Source organism: Lissotriton helveticus, chromosome 12 (genome assembly GCF_964261635.1).
Source record: "Lissotriton helveticus chromosome 12, aLisHel1.1, whole genome shotgun sequence".
NCBI lineage: Eukaryota > Metazoa > Chordata > Amphibia > Caudata > Salamandridae > Lissotriton > Lissotriton helveticus.
The window spans coordinates 46,954,600-46,969,211 of record NC_136073.1 but is presented as its reverse complement, the minus strand read 5'-3'; the positions used below and the strand labels follow the sequence as shown (position 1 = coordinate 46,969,211).

Genomic DNA, 14,612 nt, shown 5'->3' with positions numbered 1-14,612 from the left:
GGATATCCCCCGTCACGACCACATCTCCGCCCATCTGAGACCTGCACTGGCTCCCCGTCAGCAAGAGGATCACGTTCAGACTCCTCACTCACGCACACAAGGCTCTCCACGACATGGGCCCCAAATACCTCAACAACCGCCTCACATTCTACACACCCACCCGCCAGCTCCGTTCCACCAGCCTCGCCCTCGCCACCGTCCCACGAATTCGCAGAGCCACCGCCGGGGGAAGATCCTTCTCCTACCTGGCGGCCAAGACATGGAACTCCCTCCCTCCCCACCCATGGCTGACCCAGGACCATCTCTCCTTCAGGAAACAACTCAAGACCTGGCTGTTCGAGCAAAAGCGCCCCCCCCCCTCCCCACCCCAGCGCCTTGAGACCCTAGAGGGTGAGTAGCGCGCTCTACAAATGTTTGATTGATCCGGCGCAGTGGGGATTTTGTGCCCCTGTTAACTCTTGGAGTCCCTTTTCGCCCATATTAGCAACCGGAGGAGGAGGACTAGGAGGGGTCAGGTGACCCTTTAACTCTTTTCCCAAACTGTGCACTGTGGCTCCCCGGTGCGCCACTAAATTCAGCCAGTGGCACTGTGGTAGCAATTGCTGATCAGAGTCCCTTATGAATTATTCCAGCCTTTTGAGTGCAGGACGGGTGCGCGGAGTCTGACATCCTCTAGGTGGTGCATTTGCTGCCTCGTCAGAATATTTCATGCCTAATCATGAACATCCTTTACTTGTCCTGGGGGCTCTCAGGAAACAGTTATGCCCATCCAGAACAAAGTATATTACCCACCTGTATTTATAACACCATATGAAGTTTGTTTTTATGTGTTTGAAGTCACTCAAATGTGTTTTCAAAATAAAATATCTGCAAGTTCGACAGTGCGTCATATAATTCATTATATTAAAACAAGACCACATTGTGAAACATGACATAATCCACTTGTCATGTAAGTCTGCTGACCGATTGCTTGGCTTTAGGGGCAGGGAAGATTATACTGTAGTATGCACTTTGACATTGATAAAGTGCCATCTGTTAACGTGCAGCACTTTGTATTCCAGTTGGGTCAAGTTACAACTTGTTTGTAATAGGATTATCATTGTTAGACCTTCAGCGCAATGAAGGAAGTTTTACTTGTGACTGCACTCTACAATCAATGCTTACTTGTAGTAAAACTGCAGCTTTATTATGACTAAAATACATTTTAAATGAAAAATGAGTTGACTGCAGCAGTTCTTTTCAGCTGTCCATTGAGATCAAAGGAAACCATTATCACAGAAATAATAAATTAATATTGATGTGCATGCCAAACTACAGAACATCCAGGGGTAAACCTTTACATGCAAAACCTTTCCATACATGTTTAATGTTCCAAGGTTCATAAGATGTCAATTATGTACTTCAATCTGATGTTTTGAAATATAAACTAACTCGCACAGGGTTGTGCTTTATATGACTTAACCCTGGAGTTTTTGAGTACTTCAGTCTCTTATAAATGGGGAGATATGTTTGTTGACTCCTCGTGTACTTAGTCCAAACCATCCTAAATGGATCCATCACGTTTATATTGGGTATCCCTAGACCCGGTAATGCAGGCGTAACCTTTTGTTCGAGGCATGTGGGCTGCTGAATTCATATCTATAGCATAGATCGCCGCCTAGTGTTGGGTCCGGGTGATTGCACATTGTTGTCCTGGAAGAGTCTTCGAAGTATCACGAGATAGGTGGCTCCTCCCCTGGACTACAGTGCGCATGGGCATCGACTCCATCCCCAGATTGTTTTTTTCCGCCATTGGGTTCGGATGTATATTCGACATCTCCAGTTCGGAATCGATATAGACTTTTCTTAAGGCCCGAAGGCCTTATTTTATACCGTCGGTATTGTTTGCGTTCGGTCCCAGCTCTGTTCCGGCTCAGTTTCTGAGTCGGACGTCCAGAGGAGTCGCGTGGCTCTTCGGTACTCGGGGGCCCAGTCGACGCAGCAAGACTTTCGACGACATCATGGAACGGAGTCCGTTCAAGAAATGTCCCGTGTGCGGATCCAAGTACCCACACATCGACGTCCACCCTGTGTGCAACAAGTGCCTGTCGCCGGACCACGATGAAGCCAACTGTATGGCTTGTTCTAGGTTTCGTTCAAAGAAAACGATTCGACTTCGACGCGTGGCGCGCCATGAGGCCCGGTAGTCGGCCCTGGCGCCGGTGGACATCTTCGACAGAGAAGCAGGCGAGCAAGAAGTTCATCTGCAAGTTCCCCTCCGGCGGAGGAGATCGACTACGGATACGACGCGGACGTCAAGGTGGTCGAGGCAGGAGAAGTCGTCGACGAGGTAGGAGACGACAATGCGGCCTACGGGGCCACGGAAGATAGCTCGTGTGAAGAGCTAACCCCTGTACGAACAATTACTGCGGCTCAGGTCGAGGGATCGCCACACGGCCTTACCCAAGACCTTCCACCCAGATCCACGGCCTCGCCTACGGGCCCGGCTACGGACACTTCTGCGGAGCCGACGTTGGTCAAAACGAAACCGAAACCTTCGGTGTCGGCAAAAGTAATTGAGACGCCATCGAAACAGAAGACGTCTGTCCCTCCGGCCGCCTCCTCGTCTTCAGACACGTCGGGGCAGCCGAAGACGGCTGTCGACCCGGGAAAGTCGACCGAGGGTGCCGATCCAAAGTCGGTCAAGGGCGCCGAGTCGAAGTCGGTCAAGGCCGTCGACCCAAAATCGGCAAAGGGCATCGAACCGAAGACTGGGGCCCCGCACCCCGTAGTCCAGGTCACCGGTACGAAACCGTCGGCGCAGAAGGCCGTCAGCACGGAAGGACACAGCGCCGAAAAAGGCTGATCCTGTACCGGATAAAAACAAGGCATCGACGCTAGAGTCTTCACTCGCTGGTGGACCGAAGACGTCTGTCGGATCGACGAAACGTCCGCTTCCTTTACGAAGCAGGTGTCGGATTCTCTTCAACGCATCAGGAACAAGGCTTCCGCGTCCGCACCAAAGGATGCTTCCGCCGCGAAGCCACCTGCCCCAACGCCAAAGTCTTCGACGTCACTCCTGTTTACGTTGCCGCCAAAGGTAGCACCAAAGGCCTTCGCACCACGGTCGGTCACCGAAGCGCCCGTACCTGTGTCTACGGCGCCGAAGCCTTTTCAGCCGCTTGGGAGCTTGAAACCTCGACAACCCTCGGTGGAGGAGCAGTCGGAAGACTATATCTACGCCGACACCGGGAAACTCGCCCTCTACAAGAGGAAGATCACGGCAACCCAGCCTTGAGTCCTACACGATTCCTTTAAAGCACAAAAAGCCTGCTGCGGAATCCCCAGTTCTGGTGGAGCCTCTTGTTCCACGGACTCCACGAGTGGCTACACCCTCACCCACTTATTCGGATGTGGAGGGTGGAGATGGTGATGACTAGGAGTATATCTTTCCTGCCAACACTGATCCTGAGGATCCCCACGACTCATGGGCAGATGCAGGTGACCCAGGGGAATCAGCAAACTGCCCAGGACCCTCAGGTGTACGCTGTCAAGACCTCTCCTACTGAGGATTCGGCTGCATTTAATGCTCTCATTGAGAGGGCGGCAAAAAACCACGACGTGGAGCTCCACACTGACCCTATCGAAGTGGACTTCCTTTTTGATACCTTTTCCACAGCAGAAAAGACTGTCAAGACTCTCCCCATGCTGAAAGGGGTTCTCAAACATGCTGCAGACATTTTTAAGGAACCCACACTGGCCAGGGTGGTCAACCCTAGGATTGAGAAAAAATATAGGCCGGCGCCTGGCGACCCCACCTACATCAAAGGCCAGTTGCCATTGGACTCTCTGGTCGTTTCTAATGCCCGGAAGAGGGTGAACTCGCAGACCACTGGTGATGCTCCTTCCCCAGACAAGGAATCTAAAGTGCTGGAGGCATCAGGGAAGAGGGTGGTGGCTCAAGTGGCCAATATCTGGCGTATCTCTAACACTCCGGCGCGCCTGGCCAGATATGACAGGACCCACTATGACCCTGTTACAACATCTTCCAGATCAGTATAAGGAGGCAGCTGAGATGCTTATTCAGGAAGGGAAGCTTATCTCCCAACGCTTCGATTAAGTGTGCACTGGACGTGGCGGACACCGCGGCCTGAGCCATTAACACCAGTGTCATGTTGAGACGTCAGGCCTGGCTCAGAATCTCCGGTTTCAAGCCGGAGATACAAACTACCATCCTCAATCAGCCAGTAAACCCAGACAGGTTATTTGGTCCTGAGGTGGATACCACCTTAGAAAAGATAAAAAAGGATACCGAAACAGCAAAGCCCATGGGGGCTCTCCACTCCCAGCGGTTTCGGGCAAGCACTTTTCGTCGCTCAAGCAATAGAGGTGTTGCCAGATGTCCCAGCAAACGCAATACAATAAAGGTGGGGCGCAGTCCTCTTACACCAAGCAAAGTAGAGGCGGCTATTGGGGCAACAGCACCAAGGGCAGAGGTCGTGGAAACAACTCCCGCTCCTCTGCCACCGGTAAACAGTGACGCCCTGTCACTGCCCCCCGACCATACTACACCTGTCGGGGGGGAGACTCCAGCAGTTCCTGCCCGTCTGGAAATCCATCACCACAGACAGGTGGGTCAGGAAACTTATCCAGTTTGGTTATTGTCTGGAGTTGACATCCACTCCACCCAACATGCCACCAAAACACCGGCCTATGTCCACAGAGCATTTTCACTTATTGCAGCAGGAGGTACTAGTCATGCTGCAAAAAGGGGCAATCGAGCTCGTGCCAGTGGAGGAAGAAGGCACGGGAGTGTACTCCCTGTACTTCTTAATCCCAAAAAAGGACGGATCCCTCAGACCCATACTGGACCTCAGACCCCTGAATCAGTACATTCTATCTGAACACTTTCATATGCTCACACTGCAGCAGGTTCTCCCGTTTCTCAATCGGGGAGACTTCCTCGCAACCTTGGATCTCAAGGATGCCTATTTCCACATTCCACTGCATCCATCACACAGAAAATACCTCAGGTTCACTATTCAGGGTCAGCATTATCAGTTCAAGGTCTTGCCTTTCGGGGTGACCACAGCGGCCAGGGTGTTCACGAAATGTCTGGCGACGGTAGCTGCGCACCTCAGGAGGCAGAACGTTCACGTTTACCCTTATCTGGACGACTGGCTTGTCCAAGCAAAGTCGGCCCAGCAGTGCGCCGCCAGCATGTCCCACACCATTCACCTCCTTCACGATCTGGGATTCTCACTGAATTATCCCACGTCGCACCTTCAGCCAACCCATGTGCGGCAATATCTGGGTGCGACGAGCGATACTCTGGCAGACACAGCTCAGCCGAATTCTGTGAGGGTCGACAGCATTCAGTCACTGATCCAAAAGTTCAGACCGCAACACTCGCTTCCGGCAAGAGTGTTCATGCAGTTGATAGGCATGTTGGCCTCCGGCATCTTCATAGTCCCGCACACGAGGCTACATATGCGTCCGCTCCAAGAATGCTTGGCTCATCAGTGGACTCAGGCTCAAGGACAGTTGAACGACCTAGTGTTGGTGACCGGTCGGGCATACAGCTCTCTGCATTGGTGGAATCCACACAACCTTTGCAAGGGCCGACCGTTCCAGGAGCCTGTGCCACAGATTATCCTGACGACAGTCATCTCTCCAGGGATGGGGAGCTCATGTACTCCACTACACGGTGCAGGGACTATGGACAACGCAGCAGAAGAAGATGCACATCAACTACCTAGAACTGATGGCAATCTTCATGGCATTGAAGGCATTCAAAGTACATCTGTGCAGCAAAGTCGTGTTGATCCGGACGGACAACATGACGGCCATGTACTACATCCAAAAGCAAGGAGGTACACACTCCCGCAGTTGTCTCATCTGGCTCAGAGCATGTGGAAGTGGGCCATTCAGAGGAACACCTTCCTCATGGCGGAACACCTCCCGGGCAAGGACAATCAGATGGCGGATCTGCTCAGCAGGTACAGCCACCAGATGCACGAGTGAGAGATACATCCATCAGTACTCCGCCCGTTCTTCCAGCAGTGGGGTCATCCAGAGATAGACCTGTTTGCCACAAGGAAAACGCAAAATGCCAAAGCTTTGCCGCCAGGTTCCCTCACCCACAGTCGCAGGGCAATGCGATATGGAGGAACTGGTCAGGCAGATTTGCGTACGCTTTTCCCCCAGCACCTCTCATACCGCTGGTGGCACGAAAGCTAAAGCAACACTCGATGACACTCATCCTGGTTGCTCCAACGTGGGCACGCCAACCATGGTACACCATGTTTCTAGAACTCTCCGTGGTACCGCATCAAAGGCTGCACCTCACACCCAGGCTTTTGACGCAGAGCAGTGGCGACATTCAGCATCCAGACCCGCAACAGCTCAACTTGGCGATCTGGCTCCTGAAGTCTTAGAGTTTGGCTACCTGGACTTGCCTCCTGAATGCATGGATATCATACGGGAGGCTAGAAAGCCCACCACCAGGGCCTGCTATGCAGCGAAATGGAAGCGGTTTGTCATTTACTGTACTGAACACAACATCAACCCGCTAGATGCATCCATTCCCAACGTCATCTGTTATGTTACATCTTTACAAATGCAATCTAGCATATGCTTCCATTCGGATACACTTATCCGCCATAGCGGCTTATCTCCAAACCAGGCAGCATCTCTCGGTCTTCAGAGTGCCTGCCATTAAAGCCTTCCTAGAAGGACTTAAACGGGTCATCCCTCCCAGGACCCCTCCAGCTCCTGTGTGGAACCTCAATGTGGTCCTCACCAGGTTGATGGGCCCACCTTTTGAGCCTCTACATTCCTGTGAGATTCAGTTCTTAACATGGAAAGTGGCGTTTCTCATTGCCATTACGTCTCTGCGACGTATTAGTGAGCTACAGGCGCTCCCTGTACAGGAGCCATTCATACAAATTCACTCCAACAGGGTGGTGCTGCGCACTAACCCTAAATTTCTTCCTAAAGTGGTTTCGCAGTTCCATGTCAATCAGACCATTGAGCTGCCCGCGTTCTTTCAAAACCCAGAGACAGTGGCAGAAAGAATGCTCCACACTCTTGATGTCAAACGAGCTTTGATGTACTACATCGATGGGACAAAGGATTTTAGGAAGACACAACAACTCTTTGTTGCCTTTTCAGCCCAGCACAAAGGCAACCCCATTTCCAAAGCAGGTATAGCCAGGTGGATCGTTAAGTGTATTCAGATTTGCTATCACAAGGCTAAGCGCACTTTAACGGTCCCCCCCAGAGCCCACTCCACCCGCAAGTTGGGGCCCTCTATGGCTTACCTTGGTAATATCCCTTTGGAAGACATTTGTAGAGCAGCCACATGGTCTACCCCACACACATTTACTAAACACTACTGTGTAGATGTGCACTCCAAGCAGCTGTGGGGCAGGCTGTTCTAAAGACACTTTTTCTGACATCTGCCGCTGGTACAGGCGGCTGCCGTTAATGGAGGGACTGCTATTTATTCTATGCTATAGATATGAATTCAGCAGCCCACATGCCTCGAACTGAATATGCTACTTACCAGTATGCATCTGTTCTTGGCATGTAGGGCTGCTGACATTCATATCGCCTGCCCTCCTCCCCCGGCGCCTGTAGCGGCTGCAGAATTTACACTTACTCTTAGCATGGTCATCGCTCACACTGTTACACTCAATCTTCGCCACAATGGCTAAAAACAATCTGGGGATGGAGTCGATGCCCATGCGCACTGTAGTCCAGGGGAGGAGCCACCTATCTCGTGATACTTCGAAGACTCTTCCAGGACAACAATGTGCAATCATCCGGACCCAACACTAGGCGGCGATCTATGCTATAGATATGAATGTCAGCAGCCCTACATGCCAAGAACAGATGCATACTGGTAAGTAGCATATTCATTTCCATTCCTGAAAAAAGAGCAAAAACTGGGGACACCAAGGACAGAGCTAAGAAAACAATTATACCAGAAACAAACAAGCATTGAAAAGTTACTAGACCTCACTTAAATGTGCTAACAAAATCAACATTTATACCATAATTTGTTTGCATGCTGCACATGCTGTATTTGCCTGCAGTAGCACAGTTTCTTGACATGTGTGGACTCCCTGTGAATAATTACTGGAAGCCAAGGACCCCCGCCAATGTAGTTATTGGAAGCCAGGGTCAGCCAGCCTAAGCAATTTTTGTGATTTGAAACTCAAAAGAAAACAAATACAAAAACATTTTTACTCTTAAATACAAAACACCATACAGATGCTCAAATATTCAAATATCTTTAATTCAAAAGCAAACTAAGTTTAAAATGTAGCTTTTTTTTGTATATACCTTAATTTTAATTGATTAATTTTATTTTGTAAAACATTTGCGGACACCTTGAGTAGGCCTCGCAGACCCCTAGCTCAGACCACAGGTTAAGAACCACTCCATTAGTAAATTAAAGCCAAACCTGTTAGCTTTGCCAGTGCCTGCCATCCATTGCAATACATTACTAATGGCCCCTCTTGAAACCGGTCAGGGGTCTTGAAGATTCTTTCGAAAAAGATACAGTATAGCAAGCCTTTAACAGAAGTTACCAAAAAAAGTAATGCAAAGGGGAGCTGCGGCCACCAGCCAATTGGTCAAGGGAGCCGCTAAGTTTGGGAACCACTGCCTTAACTGATCATATGGAATCTGAGCAGGACTGGAGAGGAACTGGGGGATGCCAGTGGTCTTGACACATCTCCTGACCTTGGCATGTTGTCTTCTCCTACTGTGGCTACAGAGGCGGGTGCATCATATGCAGTGGTGTCTCGTAGGGCGGCCAATGCTCTCAACCTCGAGCTTCCTACGGTGGTGGTCAGGACTAACCTGACAGGTGCCTCAACTGGTGGCGAGCTCTTCGGAGCCCCTGCTGCAGTTTAATGAGGCCCTTACAAATGTCCTTTTGGGCACGTGGTCCAGGCCCAACACGGGGGCACCCATGGATAGGATGATTGCCTGACGCCACCACCCGGCTCCCGGCGACCCCACTTTCCTTTCTCAACACCCCACCCAGGAGAGCTTGGTGGTCCAAGCCTCCACCACCAAATGCGCATTCCCTACTGCTCCCCCAAAAAGGGAATCAAAGAAGCTGGACAATCTTGGGAAGAAAATGTTCTCTTCCGCCAGCTTGGGAATGAGGTCGGTAAACACTGCATGTCTATTGGGTCGTTATTCCTACTGTGTGGGATACGGTTGCGCAGGTGCTGCCCCAGTGTCCGGAGGAGGCCTGGACAGTGCTCTACCAGGCTGTTTACGCTGGGAGAGATGCAGCCAAGTTTACCATCCTTTGTGGGCTGGATACCACCGGCTCTCTGGGCTGGACAATTTTAATGTCAGTAGCACTTCGTCGCTACGCCTGGATGAGATAGTCTGGCTTTTCAGGTGCATGTCCAGAACACCTTGATGGACATGCCCTTTGTTGATGGCTGTCGCCTTTTTGGCAGCAAAGTGGGCAACGCTCTAGAGTTTCAAGGACTCTGTCTAGGGCCAAGTCCATGGGCCTCTCCAGCCACCCAGCGCAGTCTGCTTTTTGACCCTTTCGTGGCTACGCAAGGGGTGCCCCCCTACATCCCACCCAGTCACAGGCCGCAGTAGGTTGGCCAACCTTTGCGTGCCCTGGGACGTGGGAACCAACCTTGTGGGTCAGGGGGCCAGCGGGTTGGCCAGTCCACCAACCCCCCCTCTGCAGCAGCCTCCAAACCCTCCTAGTCAGACCTTTCAGGTCCATCAAACGCCAGTGGGCAGCAGGATTCACAATCTCCTCCCCCACTGGCGCACCATCACGTTGGACTGGTGGGTTTTGCAAATAGTCTGAAGGGGCTACTCCCTCGCCTTTGAGACTACCCCTCCAGGCATACCACCACAGTACCACCGCATGTCGGAGGATCATCTGGCCCTTCTCCAGCAGGAAGTTACAGCTCACTTGGCCAAGGGAGCTATCTAGTGCATTCCTGTCCCAGAAGTAGGTTGTGGTTCTTGTTCCCACTACTTTCTGGTCCCCAAAAGGACCAAAGGTCTGCATCCTATCTTAGATCTCAGGGGCGTTCATCGCTCCGGAAGAAGTTCAAGATGTTGACGCTTGCTCAGGTCTTGTCTGTCCTCCACCTGGATGGTAGCTTGTCTGTCCTCCACCTGAATGGTAGACTGGATGGTAGCTTTGGACTTGCAGGACGCTTATTTTCACATCCCCGTCCTGCCGGCCCACCGATGTTAACTGCGGTTCACGGTGGGCTATGAGCATGAGAGGTTGAGATCAGAGGTGTCTGATCTCCAGCGAAGTCCGGGCTCCACATCAACCTTCTGGAGCTCCGGGCGATTCGTCTTGCACTGAAGGGATTTCTTCCCTCTGTCTGGGGAAGAGTAGTGCAGGTGTTCAGACCAGACCACACCACCGCATATGGTACTGCAACTAACAGGGCGGGTGGGGTTGTGGACCCAATGTCAGGAGTTCCTGTTCCTTTGGACATGGCTGGAACATCGGGGCATTTCCCTGGTGGTAAACACCTGGCAGGTTCCCTGAATGCCAGGGTGGACAAACCGAGCCGCAGGTGCATGATGGATCACTAATGGCGTCTTCACTCTTAGGTGGTGCAAGGTCTTTCGACAGTGGGGAGAGCCTTGGTTAGATCGATTAACCACCGAAAAGAACACGCAATATCAGCAATTCTGCGCGTTGAATTTTCCAAGGCGGCACTCGTTAGGCGACATTTTTCGGTGCGAGTGGAGTTGCGGTCTGTTGTACACCTTTCCGCCTATACCACTTCTGCCCAGAAAGCTGAAGATCCTGCGCGATCGAGCCAAAGTCATCGGTGTGGCTCGATTGGGCGCGAAGAGTCTGATATCCCGAGCTGCTCACCATGGCCATCGATCCTCCGATCCGACTGCCTCTTTGGGAGGATCTTCTGTCGCAGCAGCAGGGGACGGTCTTCCACCTGAACCTGTCCAGCCTCCACCTACTTGCGTGGAGATTGAGTGGTGGCAGTTGATGCCGTTTGACCTGCCTTCCGAAGTATGCGATGCAGCATCCCTCCACTAAGACTGTATATGCATATCTGTGGAACAAATTAGTGGCATGGTGCACAGCAAAGGCTGTGGATCCTCTCTGCCACTCTTTCTGAGGTTTTTTTTGTTCCTCCTTTCTTTAGCCAAGCAGGGCTCTGCTCTAGGCACTATCAAGGGCTATCTGACATTTCTGCCCTCCTTCAGCTTCCAGATCAACCTTCTCTTTTCAAATCCCCAGTTAATAGTTTCTTGAAAGGCATGACTCATCTCTTTCCTCCTATTCCTTTAGTTATGCTTCAGTAGGACTTGAACTTGGTTTAAATTATTTAATGTTCACTCCTTTCAAGCTGCTTCACAACTGTCCTTTGAAGCTTTTGACTCTCAAAACTGCATTCCTGGTAGCTATCACCTCTGCCAGATGAGTGAGTGAGCTCCAGGTTTTTTCTTCAAATCCTCCTTTTCTTTCTGTGCATCCGGACAAAGTTGTCCTTAGGACTTGTGAATCCTTTCTTCCAAAGGTTGTCACTGCCTTTCACATTGGGCAGACCATCACTTTGCCCACCTTCTTTCTGCCTCTGCATTTTTCCAAAGAGGCTCCACCGTCTGGACCTAAAACGTGTGCTGTCTTTTTATCTGGACCGGACAAAACCATTCCGGGTGGATGACCACCTCCTCGCTGGCTGCGTGGGCACCAACAAAGGTCGGGCCGTACACAAGCGGACTTGCTTGATGGGTCGTTTTGTGTATCAAGGCCTGTTCTCTGGCAAAGGAGCTTCCAGTGGGGCTGCATGCCCATTTCACCAGGGCGATGGTGGCCACTACTGCTTTAGGGCGAGGAGTTCCTTTGAATGACATCTGTCGGGCAGATACGTGTGCATCGTTGCACACCTTTATGAAACACTTCTGCCTGGACAGCCAAGTCCAGAGAGACTGCTTCTTTGGCTGTTCTGTTCTCCAGGATTTTCTGGTGTAAAATTGGTTTGCAGACCCACCACCGGGGTTGGTATTGCTGGGGTATCTATTCGAAGGTAAGGAATCTAGAACGTTTTTCTTTCAGATGAACAAGTTACCTTCGGTATTGATATATCTGTAAGAAGCATTAGTTAGATTCCTTACTGCCCCACCCATCCTTCCCGTTCTGCAAGCTGATTTCTAGGGTTAAGGATATCCTATCAGGGCCCTAGTTTTGTGCACCGGGGGGGGGGGGGGGGTCGTCAGTGTCTTGCATGGCTCTGCGTTTCTGGTGCTTAAAGTTGTGTACATAACTGATGTCCACGCGTGAGGGCGCCGTCTAAGTAGCTACCGTGACGTCATCCCGGCGACACTATGCCAATGACTAAGGCAGAGCCGACAGACGCCACATCCCGACGTGCAGAGGTACTGCTGACAAAACTTTCTGAATCAAGTCTGACTCCTGGGGAAAATTCGAAGGTAAGGAATCTAACTGTTTCTTACAGATATTGTTACCGAAGTTAAGCACTTGTTTGTTAATTGACCACTATTAAGGCCTTTAAATCTAAATTGATAATGAAAGGTAAGACCTCTTCCTTAAAAGCATTTTTTGCTCCCGAAAATGCAGTAATTTTGGTATTATGAACCTACTCGGTCAACTTGACTTCTGCAAGTGGCACAGGGAACTGCTGTAGTCCCCTCTGAGTGATTGGGGAATCAGTGCAGTGTCCTTTTACTATTCATTTATGTCAGTTTCCTAGATCAGTGATTGATATAGGCGGCTGGGCTGTGTATGAAAATTGGCATGGGATTCTCTATCGGTATACAGTATAATCTGCAGAAGCTTTCACTGGAACACCATTGTTGTAAACATGTACGCAAAGAAAACATGTCATGTTGTTCAATGTTAAGAACAGCTGCTTCAGGATTTGACAGGCAGAGCAAGCAATACTATTGCCAAGTGAATAATCATGTTATAGTATTGGCCTTAAAATCGGAGTTGATGCATCTTGTGCTTTCCAATAATTCAGCAAGAGGAACGAAATGTTATGTGGCCTTCCAAATAACTCTCCCCATTGCAGACCTGAAGGGCAACAGTGCAAGTGTTGGCACTGTTGCCCACTAAGTACTCCATGAAGGATGTAGCCTGTGTGAACATGTAGGAACGTAATAGGGATAATTGGTAATTCACTGGTGTTGGGGTTCACAAGCAATGACGTCATCCCTCAACTCCCCCAGTGTCAGCACTTTTGTTTTCCGTACTGAATGCAGCTTAGTAAATATCCAGGCAGCTGTAAGAGGATCAGCAAAAGCGGAGAACCTTTTCTTCAGTCTTTTGTGTATATATACACAATCCCATTTGACTTAAAGTTCATGGTCTCCCTTAGACTCCTTTTGCTTTTTCTTCACACCCCATTACCCGAGTGTAGCTAATGTGACTGTTACTGGTATCTGTTTCCTTTCAGACTTCAGTTACTGAGGCTGGTGGTGACCCATCAATCGGTATCACATCGGAGTAATCTCGCTACACCTGAAGACCACCATAACACCCAGGGTAAGGGGATGAGCATGAGTAACAGGCTTTACTTCAATTAAGTCCGCATGGAGGAAGTTATTTGCATGGAATTGCTGTGACCTTAAATGCTAGAATCACTTGTAAAACACCTCCACCTTGTGAGCTAGGAGTTCATCGGTTTGCTTTTCAAACAGTTGGGATAATTGGCACTTAAGTGCTCCGTGTCATGCTGATAATTCTTTTCTCGAGCCTGGACATTGTGATGCAGTCTCTGAAGTGCTCAAACAGATTTTCCTTAACACGCCCCATCTCACAGATGGCTAAAACTAACTGAATTTTATCATGTGGGATGCTGCAACCACCAGCTTCTTTGCACCTCCCTTCCATATTGTATTGGAGGTTCATTGATGGATTAACAGTTGCAAATGTGAATGGGCCAAACTTATTTTTTAAGGAAGCCTGTGCCCAGTCTGATAGGTCATTGAACATTGTTTGGACAGTACCAACAGTACAATTCTAATTGCAACTTTTTTCCTTCTAGGTGTCGGCCAAAACCCTGTTTCTCACTTTCTCCAGCTGCACAAAGATGATCCTGCATTTCCCTTAACCACGCAACCCATGGTTTCCTTTTCTTGCGTATCAGCAGCGCACAGTCTTTGCATGGGTGACTTCACATACTGCTACAACTTTGGGGTGGCGTATACCCCAGATACTTGTCCAGGTTGGATGAGAACATGCTGACTTCCATTTGTTTTTCCCCTCCCTTTTACAATCTACATTGTGTGACTCTAGTGCAGTTTGGGGCCTCAATAAAAATGGAATTTGCAGATAATGTGGTGTTCAGAGTTGTGATTTCTACAATCGCAATCCATGAGGTGAAGAGCATGCAGTCTCTCAACTGACTTTCTCCAGCAAGGCATGATATCTAAGTTTTTTTTTTTGTAAAAACAATTTTTATTGGCAGTCAAGTTCAAAAAGTACATTACAAGGAAAAGCAATCATGGCATTAGCCGACAGGTCAGGATAACTTTACAGTTCCAACAAGACACCTTTTATATAGAACAATCCCCCAGCCGAGCTGTCCCACCCTTTATCCCACCCCCGCAGTCAGTGTGCTATA

At 49.9% G+C, this 14,612-nt stretch overlaps 1 protein-coding gene across 2 annotated transcripts in view; it reads left to right on the top strand.

The window, feature by feature from the left end:
* YBX2 (Y-box binding protein 2) overlaps positions 1 to 14,324 on the top strand; it is a 134,824-nt gene extending 120,500 nt beyond the window's left edge. For both annotated transcript variants that reach the window (XM_078671182.1, XM_078671183.1), the window contains 2 exons: positions 13,443 to 13,531; positions 14,034 to 14,324. In XM_078671182.1, coding sequence (XP_078527308.1) covers positions 13,443 to 13,496 — 54 coding nt within the window. In that variant the 3' untranslated portion in view covers positions 13,497 to 13,531; positions 14,034 to 14,324. The remainder of the gene's footprint in view (positions 1 to 13,442; positions 13,532 to 14,033) is intronic.
* The last annotated feature ends 288 nt before the right edge of the window (positions 14,325 to 14,612 follow it).